The sequence below is a fragment of the Genypterus blacodes genome, unplaced genomic scaffold, assembly GCF_046128005.1.
Source record: "Genypterus blacodes isolate CSIRO-AG114 ecotype Tasmania unplaced genomic scaffold, CSIRO-AGI_Gbla_v1 ptg000073l_1, whole genome shotgun sequence".
Classification (NCBI taxonomy): domain Eukaryota; kingdom Metazoa; phylum Chordata; class Actinopteri; order Ophidiiformes; family Ophidiidae; genus Genypterus; species Genypterus blacodes.
The window spans coordinates 1,644,887-1,663,955 of NW_027466883.1; the positions used below are offsets into that span (position 1 = coordinate 1,644,887).

The 19,069-nt window shown below is 41.5% G+C and overlaps 3 protein-coding genes across 15 annotated transcripts in view; 2 read left to right on the forward strand and 1 right to left on the reverse strand.

Annotated features, from left to right (window-relative positions):
• LOC143006035 (NACHT, LRR and PYD domains-containing protein 12-like) overlaps nt 1-19,069 on the forward strand; it is a 95,066-nt gene that overhangs the window by 34,970 nt on the left and 41,027 nt on the right. For 3 of the 13 annotated variants that reach the window (XM_076157356.1, XM_076157358.1, XM_076157367.1), the window contains one exon: nt 53-890. The exons of 7 other annotated variants lie outside the window; for them this stretch is intronic. In XM_076157356.1, coding sequence (XP_076013471.1) covers nt 53-72 — 20 coding nt within the window. In that variant the 3' untranslated portion in view covers nt 73-890. Of the gene's footprint in view, nt 1-52; nt 891-18,754; nt 19,005-19,069 lie in introns of those variants that run through there. 3 more of the 13 variants (XM_076157357.1, XM_076157359.1, XM_076157371.1) reach the window with 2 other exon arrangements.
• Nucleotides 1-19,069, forward strand: part of LOC143006034 (NLR family CARD domain-containing protein 3-like) — a 97,532-nt gene that overhangs the window by 10,757 nt on the left and 67,706 nt on the right. The window contains exons 4-6 of the mRNA XM_076157355.1: nt 9,597-9,730; nt 11,839-11,942; nt 12,048-13,851. Coding sequence (XP_076013470.1) covers nt 9,597-9,730; nt 11,839-11,942; nt 12,048-13,851 — 2,042 coding nt within the window. The remainder of the gene's footprint in view (nt 1-9,596; nt 9,731-11,838; nt 11,943-12,047; nt 13,852-19,069) is intronic.
• Nucleotides 1,065-2,921, reverse strand: LOC143006049 (quinone oxidoreductase PIG3-like). The gene is made up of 5 exons (XM_076157386.1): nt 2,754-2,921; nt 2,400-2,667; nt 1,926-2,138; nt 1,480-1,676; nt 1,065-1,266 (listed from the first exon to the last, which is right to left on the reverse strand). The coding sequence occupies exons 1-5, from the start codon at nt 2,892-2,894 to the stop codon at nt 1,075-1,077; spliced, it is 1,011 nt and encodes a 336-aa protein (XP_076013501.1). The 5' UTR covers nt 2,895-2,921; the 3' UTR covers nt 1,065-1,074.

A 19,069-nucleotide genomic window follows, 5' to 3' on the forward strand; every position in this document is an offset into this window, starting at 1 on the left:
GTAAAATGGGTAAAATCCTAGAATCATGTTTGCTGTGTCTTCTTCTCTCCAGCAGATGGCGCTCAACTGTAGGTGTGAGACGGTAGAGAAACATGGATCAGTAGACAGAAGACAACAGAGGAACACATGAATCCTGACTCTGGACATTTCAGATTTTGAGAACATTTGCTTGGATGGTTGTCATTATTGAAAAATACTTTATGTCAGAGGTTAAGAGAGTAAACTGCCCCAACAGGAATAGTGCAGGTTTCCCCTTTATGCTGCTGTAACACCAGCATTTCCCCTTACTGCTGTCGTGCCACACGGCCGTGCAAAGACCAATTGGGAGCAGTGAAGCTCAAACAGGAAACTTAATCAAAGTTCCAAGCTTCTAAATAACTAAACATAACAACATTTTCAGACTGTGCTTAAAATGTATCAGGGGCCAATAAAATATATACTTGATATTCTCACAGAACAGAATAGGAATCAAAATGATCTTGCAAATTCATGCAGTGATCCAGGTTTGAGCTCAGTGCAACAAAACGTTTGACAAACATTCATCAGCTTCTGTACGCAGTGGAAGATTTGAACCACTAGATGACAGCATGTTCCTTTAAATAAGTTATTACAATATATATTTTTGTAATTATCTGTACTAATAAAAAATATAGTGACATATACTGTAAAATAAAGTCTGAGTGTACTAAAAGTAAAGTTAAGGGGGAACTGAAAGCATTAGGGCTGATCCCCTGGGGACAATGTGAGGGAATTTAATCACAAGTGGTCAAGCAGTTGATGATATACTGCTGGACAACCAACATATTGATCCACCACTTCACATCTTATTAACTCTTACTACCACTAATACAAGCAGTACTATTAATAAACTACTACAAGAACATCAGTAACATTTGGAATCTTTGGGTGACTTTTCTATTAGGGCAAGTGATTATTTAACATCATGTTCTGCAGTTATTACAATATGACGTTAGGCCATGAAACCCACAGGTAGATATCTTGACATAAACCTCCATTTATTATAATTTCAACAATCTGGATAAAGATGAAAACATATAAATATAGAGCTGTGCATCATTGAGTTCCCTGTTGAATCACATTAATGACAATCTTGCCAATGTTTCTGTTGGCTTCCATGTGCCGATGAGCCTCTGCAATGTCCACCAGGCTGAATGTGCTGTCAATCACTGGCCTCAGGGAGGCAGCCTGGTCAGAGAAATGAGGTAAAACTCTCTGTGTGAAAGCCCTCACCAGCTCCGCCTTATACTGTTGAGGGAAAATGCAAAGCAGGACCAGCATCAACAGCAGAATAGCAGTAAATCATGTGTCAGACCTATCATGCAAATCACCTTCCTTCCCCCAAAACAAGACACACAAAGAAAAGAGCCACAGCTGAATGTTCACAGGACATGAGTCACATATCACACAGATGAATAATTACAGCTGGTGTATCAATGTTTCTCCTGCTTGAAGTCTCACCTGAAGGCAGCGTGAGCGAAGGAGGCTGCTGAGAAGATGTCCTCTCTTGGAAAGCAGCTGTCCCAGAAGATCTCCCTCCACTGCTTTCCCTCCCATGGTGCCGTACAGCACCCATCGGCCATCAGTGGCTAAGCAGTTCATGTTTTGCTCCCAGTTACGACTACCAATGCAGTCAAGGATGACATCTGCTCCCTTACCTGTGAACGTACAGAACCGTTATTCAAATGAAGTGTTCATGACCTCTGACCTCATTGGGGGATTCATAATTAAGGACATTATTGTTGATGTTGTAATAACCAACTGTGAAAACCAAACTATAGGAGTCGCACTATAAAGAAGTAAAAATGACCAAATTTAGGATACATGGTTTTCTACAACAACATTAACTCATTATGGGCAAATATGCAATGTTGTCCTTTGTGCAGAGAATTGTTGTTTACACTCACCTCCTGTGAATTCATGAACTCTTTCAGCAAAGCTTTCCTCTTTGTAGTTAAATCCAGCTGCAGCTCCAAGTTTCTCAGCCATTTCCAGTTTCTCTGGGGTTCCTGCAGTGACGATTGGCACGGCACCAAACAGACCAACCAGCTGAATGGCAGCTGTTCCCACTCCACTGCCTCCAGCATGTGCCAGCACAATCTCTCCCTCCTTCACCTGAGCTACGGCACAAACAGTACAGGTATGGAATAAGTAATATTGGCCAGTTGTTAATAAGAGGGGAAGAATAGGGGCATGAATAACTGTTGACTATAGATTGTCCATTTACATAAGCTGATTGAAACTATTGCTAAATCAATTTTTGAGCCTGGTTAGCTGCCAACCTTTTTCCAACAAGTTTCTTTATGTCCATACATTGTGGAAAACCAAGTTAATCCATTACACTGAGCATTTCTTCAGCTGTTGCTATATTGTAGCTATACCTATGAGGTCCAGTAGTTGAAACGCAGTGAGCCAAGTCTCTGGAATTGCAGCAGCTTGACAGAATGTGAGATTTGAAGGAACGGACATGAGCAGCTCCTCAGGCACGGCAACGTATTCTGCATATCCTCCTCCACTGAGCAAGGTCATGACCCTGTCATCGGGCTTCCAGCCTCTTTTCAGACCTGGACCAAGAGCAGCTACGGTACCGGCTGCTTCCAAGCCAATGATCTCACTCTCACCTGGGGGAGGCGGGTACAGGCCTCGCCGCTATCAAACACAGATATCAAACTTGTTACCATTAAGCTTAGTTGAGTCAAGTTGTACAGTCTGTGAGAATGTAAAATGTACTTTACCTGTAGTAAATCAGCTCTGTTGAGGGCAGTTGCATGAACTTTAATTAGGACTTGTCCATCTTTAGGCTGAGGTGCCGGGATAGTCCGCAGCAGCAGATTCTCTGGACCTCCTGGTGCATCAACACACACTGCTCGCATCATCTTCACAAAGCTAGAGCAGCATCTATGCCTGATCTGGAAAAGAAAGTGAACAGAAAAGAAACGTTGCTGACACTACAGAAGACAGCGGCGATGTAACCTGTGGCCATTTTCTGAAAGCTTTTACATTTGCTGTTATAAACACTCACTGTCTGGCAGGCAGTTCCCAGGAAAGATCCACTGGCATGCAGGAGGAAGTGATGCATTTGTAGTTCCAGCAGTGGTTACTGTGGTTTGTTTGAAATGAATGAAAGAGGAATGGGATAGTTACCATGTATGTGAACAGATTAAAGAGAAGACCTGTCTGAATACTACATGGCCCATAATCCATCTCTGTCTCAAAGGGTGCTTTGCTCCATAAGTGTAAATGTCTGTATTCCAATGTTTGTTCCAGCAGCAGTTCAAGCTTCTTCAACAAAGCCATTTAGGACAAGATTTAGAGGGAGAAAAGCAGAACAGCAGAGCAGAGACACAAAGGAGAAGTAGTAGCAGTTATGGAAGATCTCAGTATTGATTTGACAGAGAATGAGTTGAAAAATGCAAAGGGTTCCATAGCTATAGAAGACAGCAGGTGTGTTAGCAGTGAACCATCCTGTTGTGCAGGTGTTAAAGTTAGAAATAAACTTTAGATAAACTCACCGGCAGAATGAATTAAGTGTCAAAACCTCAAAGGCTGTCAGAGGAATGTGTGATTTTATGGGAAGTTGTCTGTTTCTGAGTTTCACTTTGTGGGAGGGAGGACTTTAATGTTTAAACAGACAGACTTCCTGCTGGTTTTTAAAGGATTCATCTAACCTGCTCCAGAAAATGTGAAACAAAGTACTGCAGTGTATTCTTTTATCTGAACTAAATATTGTATAAACTAAAATGATTTTTTGCATTTTTCAACACAATAGATTCCAAACAGTGATAGAAAAACAGTCTCTAACAACATACAAAGGCCAAAATAACAATAACAAAAGAAACTTGCAATTACCAGACTGACTGACTTATTGGTAAATCTATATTTCTTCATATTAGCATAAATGGTATTGGTGTATATGTCTACAGATATGGATTGTTTTTGCTGTGTCTTTTTGAACCTCCTTTAACTTAATTCAATTTTAAATAGTGATTACATCATTCAATTTCAAGTGAATGTTAAGGTTCAAGGCACAATACTGTTTCATTTCTGTTAATGTCCTTTATTTTACTGTAAAAACAAATAGCCTTAAAATGTTTGTCATTTGTTTGTGTTAAAAACGATCAAACAATATGTTGCCACTAAATGTCCAATAGCAGTAAGAAGAAAGAAGTAGGATGGGCCTCAAAGATCCTGCGCTCTCTAGTCCCTAACAATCCTCTCCACTGGCCTTCAAACACAATAGGATATTATATTCCACACACTGACATAGCCATAGCAGCAAAGGCTCTGATGCCAACACAACCCTCTGAGCAAAGCTGCACATAAATCAGGTTAGAAACTGGCATGGCTTTCATTTGAAATGTATTGGTGTAGCAAAGTGAAACATTACTGATAAGAGAGTAAAAAAGACACATTTCTTGCTTTGGCCCTTGGACATAATGGATCAAAGGTACAGGAGACCTACATGCGTGCTACAAAAGGACATAAGAGTGATGAACCGAAAGGAAGACACAGATCTGCAGCATAAACTAAAGCTGTTGGACAAACAGTACAGGTACACTTGCAAAGTGCTACAACAGAGGAAAGACTCGCTGGTACAGCAACAGAGGAGCGTAAAGGTCATTAAATTATGTGAACCCAAAGCTATCGTCAAAGTAGCTATGGAAGAGATCGACGGACGAAAAAGTTCAGAGAGACCGTTCAGGGGTATCGACACCTCGGATGGAGCCAGATTCTATTCCAGCAAAACCCAAAGTCCTGATGGAGGATGTGAGCAGGCGGGACAGAGGCGGTCCATATCGGCGCCAGTCAACCCCACCAGATCGGTGAGGCACCGAGGCTCCATCAGGTGGAACGTGTCTCTCATGCAGCTGAAAAATATTGCAACCATTGACTCCATATCACAGAAGGAACTGGCCAGGCAGCAGCAGCAAGCCAGGGAAGAGATGGAGAGGCTAAAGCAGCTTCAGAGGGAAACTTTACACAACAGGGTTAAAGCCTTTATAGAACATCTCCACCACACAGACAGAAAGGGACTATTCCTGCAACCACCCTAGACCAACTGGAGAGTTTGAACTGGTTGAACCCCGCTTCCCGGTTGCTTTATTTTGGATAACATGTAAAGTATAATGCACGCAATCTTTCATGTCCGATGACACTAAACGATATCCTTCATCCTCCTCATGGTTGCTAAAGCTGTGTGCACTGGAGCGTCCTGGAGCAGGCTGCAGTGCTTCTTCCACTGCGGGGAATCAGAGAGCTCCTCATCTACAAAACAAACACAGCACAGGATGAATGAGACATTTAGATATGATGAAGTTGAATATTTATGTGATGGAGGCCTTTGTGCCTTTTGACATTTATATTTTCTACATGTGGTCTTATATAAAAAGATGGATGGATGTAATACAATGAGAATAGTGAGAAGCTATAAATGTGATAACTTAGTGGATGATGTAATTCAACAGATCTTTATTTAACATTACTGTTGAAGAAATCATTACATCATTATAATTATTATTTAATCTGACATGAACAGAAAATATGTCCAAGGCTTTGTATTACGTCATCATTTTTGTATTATAGTAATGAAATCAATATTGCATCATTGTACAATATGTTGCCACAGTAACTATTCTGGGGGTTAAGATCGGATCTCTTGTGTTACAGATTCTATTCTCTATGAAACAGGTTATTTTCCTGAACCGCTAGGTGGCAGCACATTCCTTTAAATCCCAGGTTCTTAATCTGGACCAGTGGTCCATGGATGGAATTCAGGTGGTCCATGAAGGTCAGATACAAATGTAACTTTTATATTCACTATATTTATATACTAAGTTGTTCTATTTCTGTCAGTTATACATACCAGATGCACACGGTCAGGTGACATCCGGTTTTGACTTCTAGACTGAATAAAGGTTTCCCATTCAAGATGCACCCTGCCACTCCTTATAGCACTGCTGACTGCTCTGGTGACCTATGTTTACCATCTAAGTTGTTGCATCATTCTCTGAACAACTGCATCTCTATATGAAGTGCTTATTTCTCATTTCCCACAGTTAATCACAGCTTGTGAATATTCTCATATACCTTTAAGGCTTAACTGAGGCCGTAATATCTTCAAATACTTACCTTTTCCTAAATAAAGTTGGATTGTGGATTCATATCTTTTCCTTGCTGAGATAGACTGTTTCAGTGATGAAGACCATGCCAAAGTTGACCTTATTGACCCGAGGACAAAGGAAATGTTACAAAATGAATTAAACTCAAAGAGCCCTGGAGAATTCTGGTGTGCAGTGACAATGAATGAATGAATAATGAAAAGTCGAAATCGATCAGATTGCATTCAAAGTTGTGGTTATGTGCTTTTCTCTAGGGAGGGGGTCAATAACTTTCACCAGATTCTCAAAACAGTCCACGACTCAAAAAAGGTAAAGAACTGCTGCTTTAAATTATTCATTTATAGTGGAAGAAAAATCAGCCCGGATTCAGCTTAGAAACATGCAACTTATATTGGTGACAGCACTGTGTGTGATTTAGTCTATTCCTGTATATTTCTATAGCTACCTTTTTGAAATTCATCACACTGAATAAGAGAGTGATCAGAGAGTGTTTGCTGTAAAATACAACTACTGTATCAAAATGTGTCAATCAAGTTTACGGTTGACAAAAAACGCAGCAGTCTTCCACAAAGTATAATCAACATCAGTCAGGCCTTGACACATGAAACCATCTAAGTCTGTTTATAAATCTCATTTTCTCTGAACTGTGTGTATTCATAGTTTTTTGAGTAGAACTCTAAAGGATTATACCTCAATTTAAGAATTTTAGATAAACGCTGTAAAAAGCAGAAAGAAATTATTACGAGGCAAATGTGTGATTCTTTATTTCTTTAAATTGTATGGTTTTTAAATTGTCCTCTTCAACTCATCAGTATTGTCCACTGGGCTGAAAGGTGAAGCGTTTACTCTTTTTTGTGAAGAGCTCAAGACTACAAAGTTTAAGCACGCCTTGCAAAACTTCAGCTTCCCCTGACATAACCAATAAAGCTCGACTTAATTAAAGCCACAGTTGAGAAATTCTTGTTATAATGACGATGGGGATAATATTTTAGTTAGAAACCCTACAACTTCAGACATCAACAGCCCCCTGTGGGAAGGTGGGCACCAGAAACACAGACCTACATGATGTACCATCCTCCTCCATTGGCAGAAATCATGACTTCATGATAGAGTGAACTTTCCATGATGGCAAAGAAAAAGGCATCGAGACTCAAGTGTTTGTTCTCCAGAAGGAAATGACTTCATCTAGTGGTTAAACTATGCCACTCCTCAGAAGAGAATTATGGGTAAAAACCACAACAACCTACATCTCCAGAACCATACATTATAAAGTTAAGAGTTTTTACACATTGTAACATGTATATATTTCTGGGCTTCATACGAGGTTTTTGAAATCCTTTTGAATGGAACCTTTTGGTTTAAAGTAAGTGTCAGGAGTCACTTTTGTTGTTTTGTACTTACTAACTACTAAAGATAATAGGTCAGTTGAAATGCGTTCTTCATACTAATATCCTACAAGAGTGAAATTGTGTTTTTATGAGATAGTGGAAATACTGGGTTAAGTGATGTACTTTATTAAAACAAACTGAAATGATTGAAATGCATATAAGAAATGTGTCATGTGATGTTTACATGATTTGAGTTGTTTAATAAAACAACCAGAGAAGCAATCTGGGAGAAAGTAAGACAAACTGTATCCTGATTGTTCCTGTTCACCTGCTTGATACAGGGACATTTCCCTGGGACCTGTAACAAATACCATGGTGGGCATGAACTTGTGGCTATGTGTCTGTTTTTTGCACAGTGCTGATCATTTAGAGGTCAGGGATTTGATTGAGTGGTTTGACTCCTTCATTGATTCCATGTCTGGCATGTGTAGGGGGCTGAGATGGTACTGACTCACCAGCAGGGGGTCTTACATGAGGAGGTCAAGGCACACAATGACTTTACTGTTGCACATCTTTTTCTTTTTTCTGTGTTATGTTGACACTTGGACCACATAGAACTCATGATAATAATAAACTGACTTGATTTCCATATATATTTTTACATGAGAAATCTGCTACACTTCCCACAGATGAGAGCTGGATGTGGATTCTGTTCTCTGTAAAATTCCACCTCAGTGTAATGTGTTATGGTATTGGGAACAACAATGACTGGAGGAATATTAAATCAAAACACAAGTGGAGTGTGAGCCACTTAAAGGAAGTGCTTCATATGTTTGAAGCAATTCAATTCTCAAAATTGAGCAACATGAGGAGCTGCCACATCCATAATCCCTGCTGCAGGTCCACTTTCCTTTTGTATGCATACCTTAGTGACCTGTGCATCCAAAACAAAGCAACATTGCATACGTTCATGTTCCTGCTTCTAGGCCACAGCTGAAGGGGGAGGGATCTGCACAACAAGGAAATAGAGGAGGTGGGTGACGGCTCAAAGAGCATGTTCAGGAGGTCCAGCACTGCCTCCCACATTGATGAAGATGGGAGGAGAAGAGTTCTGCCCCCACTCATTGCCAGCTTGTGCAACATGATCCTGTGCCGGGGTGCAGATCACTCTACTGTACATCCATTGATTTGGGAGTATCAGGAACTGGCTGCTTTCATTGATCAGGTGGCAGGTGCACTGTGGGTCCACATCAGTTCACTTCAGTGGATGTTTGTGGTTTGGACAGTAGGTGGTGCTGCTGCACAAACACGGAGCTCAGACTCCAACATAAGGAAACTCTCCTAAACCAACATGGAAAAACATCAACAAAGGCTTTTGTTGCTTTAATTGAATTTAACTTTTTATTTAGCTTTCAATGGGAATTATATAAATACTTACATTTGCTCTCTCTCTCTCTCTCTCTCTCTCTCTCTCTCTCTCTCTCTCTCTCTCTCTCTCTCTCTCTCTCTCTCTCTCTCTCTCTCTCTCTCTCTCTCTCTCTCTCTCTCTCTCTCACACACACACACATTGACAGGTGAATGAAGAACATGTCATTTCCAGTAAATGTAAAAGTGGGAGGAGCTCTTGACAGGGTTTCTGTTTTGCAGTAACAGGTAACACGTAGCCATTTTATTTCAAGCTCCAATACAAGATGGACGACCAGAAGGCGGAGAAAAAGAAGTTGGTGAGTGATGCTAAAAAATGCTAATTAATACTGACAGTCTGTGATGACGAGATAAAGGTAAAATGGCAGATTGGTACAGAAAGAGTGGAAGCTGTGTGTTCCTCTTGCCACAAAAGCTGATTCAAAAACAATGAAGGTGAAAGTGAAAGTTTAACTGAAAGAATGGAAGGAGAGAAAGATTAATGTCGCTTCGAACTGTTTTGCGCTTTGGTTTGTGTGTGTTTGTGCGTTCTTGTGTCAAGTCAAGTGAACTTTATTTGTAAAGCCCAATATCATTATTGTGTGTGTGTGTGTGTGTGTGTGTGTGTGTGTGTGTGTGTGTGTGTGTTCTGTTCTGTTCTGTTCTGTTCTGTTCTTTAAGAGCTTTTTGTGTCTGAAATGTTTTTTCCTGTTTGACTAAAATCCAGCAGATGAGTGTTTGCATGGATGAAGAGGAGGATGGAACAGGATCTGCTGCATCAGGCTGTGTGTCCATGAAGAGTGACTGGTCCATGAGAGAGCCTCCAGTATTCAGTGAGGGACCTGGACCCTCAGGCACAAAGTAAGAGCTCTGTTTATCTGTTACAGGAATTCTCCTGCATTGGGAATTCTTTGGTTGCTGCCAAAATCTTCTCTGTCTGTGAAAACATAAACATGAGGAAAAGTTTTTTTTTATTGTTGTTCACACAAAAGTCAACTGATGAAGAAATATGACCATAGAGAAATAAAGTAATTGTGCAGGAGAGGAAATCAGCCTAAAGGTCCCTCCACTATTCCATTATTAGCTATATAAAAAGTAATTAATAGAATTTAAGAAGAAAAAAACAAACTTAAGACAAGCAAACAACAAAACAGAAACTAACATGGGACAGTATCACATAAAACAATGAAATCAATAAGTGGTTGACTTTGATAATAAGCTATACTTTGTGTTTAGTAAATAGAGCAGCAGATGGTTGTTTTCTGCTGGAGCTGGAAATCGTTCTTAAAAACCTCTTTTGCATTTGAAACAATGGATTGAAGTTAGATGAGTAAGAAGCAGCCCAGGCAGTATTACAGTATTTCATGTAAGGATAGATATATAGATAGATAGATAGATAGATAGATAGATAGATAGATAGATCTCTATATTTGAATGTAACTAATGAACCAATTGAGTACTACATCCTGAAAACCCTAACCCTATAAGTTGAAGGAGACTTTTTTTTCAATTGCAAACTTCTTTTCAGCCCAGGCAGACAGCATTCTATGAACTAATTGTAACACTACCAGTTCAGTTGATTGATTAATGTTGAGCCATTGTCAAGGAGAAGGGTTGATATGCTGGTATGAACAAATTCCTCCAGAACTTTGGAGGGGCAGGATAATATGGAGATTGGCCAATAGCTTGTAAATATATTTGTCACCTTGTTTGTGGAGTTGTGTCACTTTTGCCACTTTGAGGTCATTGTGTCACTGCTCCTATTTTCAGGAAAGGGAGGAAAAATGTCCTGGTAAGGTCAGCAGGACTCTGACTCGTTTATGGAATGCTGTTAGCGAGTGACAATCGTGTATTGATAACAACAATTCTGAAAGCAACAGCTGTCTCTAAGGGAGCAACAATAGATTGACCGCTACTCTGTATTTCTCTCATTACTGTACGAGAACTTTTTTATTTAATGGGCGATTAAGATTCAAGATGATTGTTTAGTCAGATACCTGTACATACTTGTATGTAGTGAAATGGATTGGCATTCTCATGGAGGTTGTGCTAATAGGGGTTGCATGGTTCAAGTCCTCTGCTAAAGTCCTCAATCAGATCCTTAGTTTAGCTGATTTTGGAAGTTGTTATCCTGACACCACAGAGTCAGGTCAGTCACCGCCACCAGGCCTTCTCATGGAGGCTAACCACGGCTGTGTCATCGGCAAACTTTACAATGGAGTTGGAGCTGAACCTGGCCTCACAGTAGTGTGTACAGGGAGCACAATAGGGGGCTGAGGACGCAGCCCTGGGGGGAACCTGTGTTCAGGGTGAAGGGGTTGGAGGTCTGCTTACTGAACCTTACCACCTGGGGCCTGGTGGTCAGAGGGCCCAGGATCTAGTCACACAGGGGGGTGTTCAATCCCAGATCTCTCATCTGGTGGGTACTGTGGTGTTAAAAGCTGAGCTGATTAATTAGGTTCCATGTTGATTGTATGTATTAAATAAGCGGGAATGACACTCTGATTTGACGATCCACATGATGGTGTCAATCCAAAAATATCCATAACAAAATCCCCACAATGCATTTGGACCAAAATGAAAACCTCTGATCTGACAAACTGTGTATTATGTGTCCCAGATGGAGGTCCAGACTCTAGCTGTCGTACTTGTGTTTATTTAGCTTGAATTTATTACATATAACATATATAAATGTTTCAAATGTAACAATATCAAATCAATCAACACCACAACGTACATAAAGAAAAGAAAAAGCATCTGCTGGCCATCAGCTATCATCAATCAGCAAACCATCAACAGATGTGCAAGACACACACACACACACACACACACACACACACACACACACACACACACACACACACACACACACACACACACACACACACACACACACACACACACACACACACACACACACACACAACAATGGCTTTAATCAGTGACATGAATTGCCTTCATCTTCACAGAAAGAGTGAGAGGGGCTCATCCTGGGACCAGTCTGCTTCATCTGGAGACTCCTCATGTCCCAAACCTGGACTGAAGACACCCAGTCAGTCTGGATCAGTGCACAGTAAGACTGTTGATCTGTCTGATGGTGTCAACATTTCTATCAGCAGCTATTCTCATTTTTCCACACTCATGTTTTGTTTTGTTGTTGTTGTTTCTCTTCCACTAGGTGGCGCTCTGCATGAACTTTTAGACAAACATAAGCTCAGTGTGAGGAGGAGATGTGAACATGTGACTGAAGGAAGTGCTGGAGCAGGAAGTGGAACCCCCCTCAACAGGATCTACACTGAGCTCTACATCACAGAGGGACAGAGTGAAGGGGTCAATACCCAACATGAGGTGGTTCAGCTGGACACAGCAGCCAAGAAGACCACCCTCCATGACACTCCAATAAAATGCCAGGACATCTTTAAAGCCTTAGCTGACAAACAGAAACACATCAGAGTCGTTCTGACAAACGGCGTCGCTGGTGTTGGAAAAACCTTCTCAGTGCAGAAGTTCTCTCTGGACTGGGCTGAGGGTTTGGAAAACCAAGATGTCAGTCTGCTGATTCTGCTGACGTTCAGGGAGCTGAACCTGATCCAAGATGAGCAGTACAGTCTTCTGATGCTGCTCCGTGTTTTCCATCCAACATTAGAGACCCTCACAGCAGAGAAGCTGGTTGACTGTAAAGTTTTGTTCATCTTTGATGGACTGGACGAATGCAGACTGTCTCTGGATTTCAACAGCATTGAGGTTCTGTGTGATGTCACAAAGAAGACATCAGTCAGCGAGCTGGTAACAAACCTCATCAAGGGGAATCTGCTGCCCTCAGCTCTCCTCTGGATAACTTCCAGACCTGCAGCAGCCAATCAGATCCCTCCTACATGTGTTGACAGGCTAACAGAAGTACGAGGCTTCACTGATGCCCAGAAGGAAGAGTACTTCAGGAAGAGGTTCAGTGATGAAGATCTGTCCATCAGAATCATCTCACACATCAAAGCATCCAGGAGCCTCCACATCATGTGTCAAGTCCCAGTCTTCTGCTGGATCACTGCCACAGTTCTGGAGCACATGCTGACTACAGAGCAGAGAGGAGAGCTGCCCAAGACCCTGACCGACATGTACTCACGTTTCCTGATGGTCCAGACTCAGAACAAAAAGCACAAGTATCATGAGGGCCATGAGCGCAGTCTACAGGAACTGTCTAAGATGGACAGGGAGCTTCTACTGAAGCTGGGGAGGCTGGCGTTTGAACATCTAGAGACAGGAAACATCATATTCTACCAAGAAGACCTGGAGCAGTGTGGACTTGATGTGTCAGAGGCATCAGTGTTCTCTGGAGTGTGTACAGAGATCTTGCAGGTGGAGTGTGTGATCTTCCAGAAAAGAGTCTACTGCTTTGTTCATTTGAGCATTCAGGAGTTTCTGGCTGCAGTCTACAAGTACCACTGTTACACAACCAAGAACACTAAGGGACTGAAGTATTCCATGTTTTCTTTCTTTAAGCCAGTTACTGACCATAACCCATCACTGGATGTCTTTCTAAGCTCAGCCATGAACAAAGCCCTGCAGAGTGAAAATGGGCACCTGGACTTGTTTGTTCGCTTCCTTCATGGTCTCTCACTGGAGTCCAACCAGAGTCTCTTAGGAGGTCTGCTGGGTCAAACAAAAAGCAAACCAGAGGACATCCGGAAAGCTATCACAACCCTGAAAGACATGAGGGCTGATGATATGTCTCCTGACAGAAACATCAACATCTTCCACTGTTTGATGGAGATGAAGGACCACTCTGTACATGAAGAGATCCAAGAGTTTCTGAAGTCAGAGAAGAGATCAGAGAAGAAACTCTCAGAGATCCACTGCTCAGCCCTGGCCTACATGCTGCAGATGTCTGAGGAGGTTCTGGACGAGCTGAATGTGAAAAAGTACAATACATCAGAGGCAGGACGACAGAGACTGATCCCAGCTGTGAGGAACTGCAGAAAGGCTTGGTTAGTCCAGATGTTAATAATAATATCAACTAACAGGTAATCCTGTCCCCTGTATGGGGGGGGTTGGGGGGGGGTCACAGTATAATTATTTACATGCCGTCATCGAAAGAGTCAAAATTGTCTCTAGATTGTCCTAGCTCGTGCTTTTCTGTCCTAGCTCGTGCTTTTCTGATGCACTAATTTGTTTTCTTAGTTGTCTTTATTTTCTCATTTGTCTAGGTACCTAACTTATTGCACTCCTACTCTAGCACTATTTATGCTCTTAGCTGTTGGTTTCAGAAGGAAATGCACTTATGATTTCTTCTGACCTGAAGTTCTTTTGCCCACCTATGTTGAACACACTTATTGGAAGTCGCTTTGGATAAAAGCGTCTGCTAAATGACCGTAATGTAATGTAATGTAATGTCTTGCGGGCCGGATCAAACAGGCCAGAGGTACCCCACCAATGTAAAGAGTACACTCAGTTAGAAGTGAAGGTGTTTGCTCAGTGTCCATTATCATTACTCAGATTATTCACATCTTAAAATGAAGTAACTTAGTAAGTGCTCTGCTTTAATAATGGATTTCATGTTAAATCTATAATAACAGGTTTAATAGCTGTGGACTCTCAGTGACCCACTGTGATGTTGTGGCCTCAGCTCTGAAGTCCAACCCCTCCCATCTGAGAGAGCTGGAGCTGAGTGATAACGACCTGCAGGACTCAGGAGTGAAGCTGCTGTCTGCTGGCCTGGAGAGTACAAACTGTAAACTGGAGATTCTGAGGTCAGACACATTTTTAGACAGCAATGTCATCATGTTGATGTCATTGACTAATTGAATTGATTCAGTGTGTGTAATACTGTACAGTGCAGATGGAGCACTGGGGAAAACAACAATTGTCACTAACATGGAACAAACTTATTACACTAATATTTTTTAATCAAAGTTCTTCATTTCAGACTGTGGTTTGTCTCATTGCTCAAGCCACAAAGGAGACTGCTGGCACGACAGCAGTCTCCCTCCTCTTGCCATAAAACATTAAAGGAAGCAGAAAATCATAAATAAAGTTGCTTTTATATAAATAAAACAACTGTTATAAGGTCATAAACTGACAAATCCCTCATATTCACTATGGATAAACTAAAAACACACTGCAAATGCACAAAATGCACGGCTTGTTAGATGCATCGGGCATATGTCCAAAAACGGACATACCAAATTAACTCTTAACTTACAGTGATAGTATAATCAAATATGGCGCCCGCATTTTTCATGCAGTATTTTCATTCATTTCACTAAGTCCTCCACAAACAACACATATCTTAGCACAACTACTCAACAATAACATGTGTGAGTTTCATCAACTTACCATGGTTAGTTTGGTGTTATGGTGGTAAATGTTGAGGAAACCCAACTGCAAAAGCATCTTTTTCTGATTTTGAAAGAAACAGGAAGTTTGATGTGTTCCTGGTCTCTGCTGATTGGTCAATGCCACAATCACGTGACTTGTGATGTAGGGCAAACTTTGCTGATTGGCTGGGTGAAGACCACATGATTCTTGAATTCTCTGGGACGGGGGATGGGCATGATATATGACCTGTGCGGAAATGACCAAAAGTAGTCACTTGCCGGGTAAAGGGTGTTAATTGATGATGTTCCATTCAGTTTCATGCAGAGATGCTGTTTGAGGAGGTGGAAGAGATTGTTTGTGCTTCCAGATTTGGTAGCTAACCTCTTAGTAGCTGATCTCAGAGTGGAGATACACGGGCGTAAGTGGGATTTCATACTAAATTTGTGCTCTTATGTATTCAGACTTCATACTTAATTGAGGTGAGTTATGCAAACAAAGCATTGTTCCCCCTAAAACAGGAGCTTGTGCAGCTTTCTGGGATTCAGACTCATAACTTGAGTCATTTCTAGTTACGCTCACTGTTTGTCTGCTTCAAATGTGCCTGATGACATCCATACAGATGATTGCATGCAGGATGTGATCACACAGGATCACCTGTATGGATGTCAGGCAGGAAACCATTTACCGTCCTCCGTTGGATGTTAACACGTTCAGGGACTGACGATCAAAAACAAATCCCTGTTCCCTCTCTGTTGTCCATCACCTGTGTGCTTTCTGTCACCTCGCTTCAGCGCTGAAGCACAAAGATGAAGCGGTGCGTCACAGTGTTTGTCTTCTGTTGCTGGGTTTCTAAATGTGCAATGTTTTCTAAATGTCCAAATATATCAGTGAGACCACCAGCAGACACTGAACGTGTCATTCTCTTCTCTTCCCAGTTTGGGTGAAACATGAATATGTGTTGCTGTGTTTATTCATCACTCTGTGTTCATAATAACACAAAACACAATCACACTGTGGTATTTGGTGTGATTCTAATGTTTATCACCTCGTTTGGCAGACGTCCTTGTAAACACACAGACAACATTGTAATTTCCAGTTGCTGATTGTGTTTCAGACTTTATCACAGTAAAAACACAACAAACTATTCAACTGCTGAGTTTGTGCAGCAAATATTGAAACTCAATTTACACCTGGAGTTTTACCTGATTAATGTTGAATATGACTGTGATTATAATCAATTCATTTATTTAGAATATACTTCAGAAAACATAAAAGTGACCATCAGTGAAAGATGAAGCAGGTTAACACTTTTTATGAATTTACCAGCCCACACACACACACACACCTTCTTCCTTCCACTTGACCCTCAGCAGTGTTTTGTTGAAATCCTCCTCTCTCTGCAGGCTGAGAGGCTGTCAGATCACAGATGAAGGCTGTGCTGCTCTGGCCTCAGCTCTGAAGTCCAACCCCTCCCATCTGAGAGAGCTGGAGCTGAGTTATAACAAGCTGCAGGACTCAGGAGTGAAGCTGCTGTCTGAGTTTGTGGAGAGTCCAAACTGTAAACTGGAGATTCTGAGGTCAGTTCAACTCACCATGAATCCTCAAATGTTGTCTGTGGTCTTTATGTCCCTCAGAGTCTTTTTCAGGGCTCTCCAACCTTTTTCACACCAGGAGCTTCTTTACTAAACTCAAAGTGGTCACTAGCACCTGGTGCACTTTTCTTGAATTTATAAACAGTTTTGTGAATATTTAAGAGCAGAAACATATAAAGTGCTCTGATGTGTTTTCATGTAACTGCTCATTAAAAGAATAGATGAATGATTTGTCACCAACAGTGGAATATATGTCAGTGTTTGCCACGACCCCTGATATGTAAACTCTGTTTGCTCACGCTGGGAAGCGTCTGCTTCTCTCTGAACTTCAGTCTCTCTCTCTTCTGCTCAACCTGTGTTTTCGACGCCACTATAGCTCTCATATTGTTTCATCCACTTCAGCTTATTTCCATGTAAGTTGTGTTGTTTATGTGCTGCCACTGAATCACTTCCTCACTGTAGGCAGTGTAGGATGCTCTGTGTGCCATTTCTGCCTGCTGTCTTGGAGTGTGTGTGGATGATGGTGTGTGTGTGGCCTGGTGTTATGATCGGCAGGCGATCAAGTTGTTTTGATGTCAGACCCAGTTATGCGGAACACAGAAACCAGAACATGGAATCAGGTAGCAAACAGAATTTAATGAAGACTCAAACCCGTGATGAAGCTGGGAACATAAAGGCTGGGTGCTGCAGCTGGAGTCTCTGAACATGGAACGCTTAAAGAAGCCAGTGAATCCCAAAAACAGAATCCCGGAGCACAGGAAAAACAAAAGGTTCACTCACTTAAACAAAACAGCGCAGCATGCAAAGTCCTACTAAAGGTCCCATGAACAAACGGATAACTAGACTGAAACAGAATTGACTAGTACTGAATATTGAGTAGTGAGTATAGAGAGTACTCTGTGGCCAAGCATGGCTGGCTGACCTGGAACCTAAATACCACCACTGATGAGCGCTGAAATGGTGATCAGCTGTGTGGAATCAGAGGGCGGGAACAGGGATGAGGTAGCCATGCCCAGCCAGGAACTAACACAAGCATGAAAACAACAAATACAAAAACAGAGCGCCATCACGCACAGATCCTTACAGGTGTGTGCCAGCCGACTGAAGACTTTTTTGTGAGACCAGGCTTAGAGTCTCTACCTGAAGTCTTCTTGTGAAATAATGACTCCAAAACACAAAAACACTGTGGAAGCTAAAGAGGAAGACAGATGAACTCATTGATCAGCAGTAAGTAGTGATAGCATTAGGAGAGACGCCTCAGATAAGCCCACTAGAGCTTCTAGTCTCTCCTGCACTCTTTGGATGATTAATTGTCCTTTCCTGGTTTCATCCTGTTTCTAAGATTAAGATTGAGACTTTATTCTGGTCGACTGGTGGCCACTGTGAAGTGGTGCGTCACAGTGTTTGTCTTCTGTTGCTGGGTTTCTAAATGTGCAATGTTTTCTAAATGTCCAAATATATCAGTGAGACCACCAGCAGACACTGAACGTGTCATTCTCTCCTCTTCCCAGTTTGGGTGAAACATGAATATGTGTTGCTGTGTTTATTCATCACTCTGTGTTCATAATAACACAAAACACAATCACACTGTGGTATTTGGTGTGATTCTAATGTTTATCACCTCGTTTGGCAGACGTCCTTGTAAACACACAGACAACATTGTAATTTCCAGTTGCTGATTGTGTTTCAGACTTTATCACAGTAAAAACACAACAAACTATTCAACTGCTGAGTTTGTGCAGCAAATATTGAAACTCAATTTACACCTGGAGTTTTACCTGATTAATGTTGAATATGACTGTGATTATAATCAATTCATTTATTTAGAATATACTTCAGAAAACATAAAAGTGACCATCAGTGAAAGATGAAGCAAGTTAACACTTTTTATGAATTTACCAGCCCACACACACACACACACACCTTCATCCTTCCACTTGACCCTCAGCAGTGTTTTGTTGAAATCCTCCTCTCTCTGCAGGCTGTATAGCTGTCAGATCTCAGTTGAAGGCTGTGCTGCTCTGGTCTCAGCTCTGAAGTCCAACCCCTCCCATCTGAGAGAGCTGTGGCTGAGTCATAACAACCTGCAGGATTCAGGAGTGAAGCTGCTGTCTGAGTTTGTGGAGAGTCCAAACTGTAAACTGGAGATTCTGAGGTCAGTTCAACTCACCATGAATCCTCAAATGTTGTCTGTGGTCTTTATGTCCCTCAGATGAAGAGTCTTTTTCAGGGCTCTCCAACCTTTTTCACACCAGGAGCTTCTTTACAAAACTCAAAGTGGTCACTAGCACCTGGT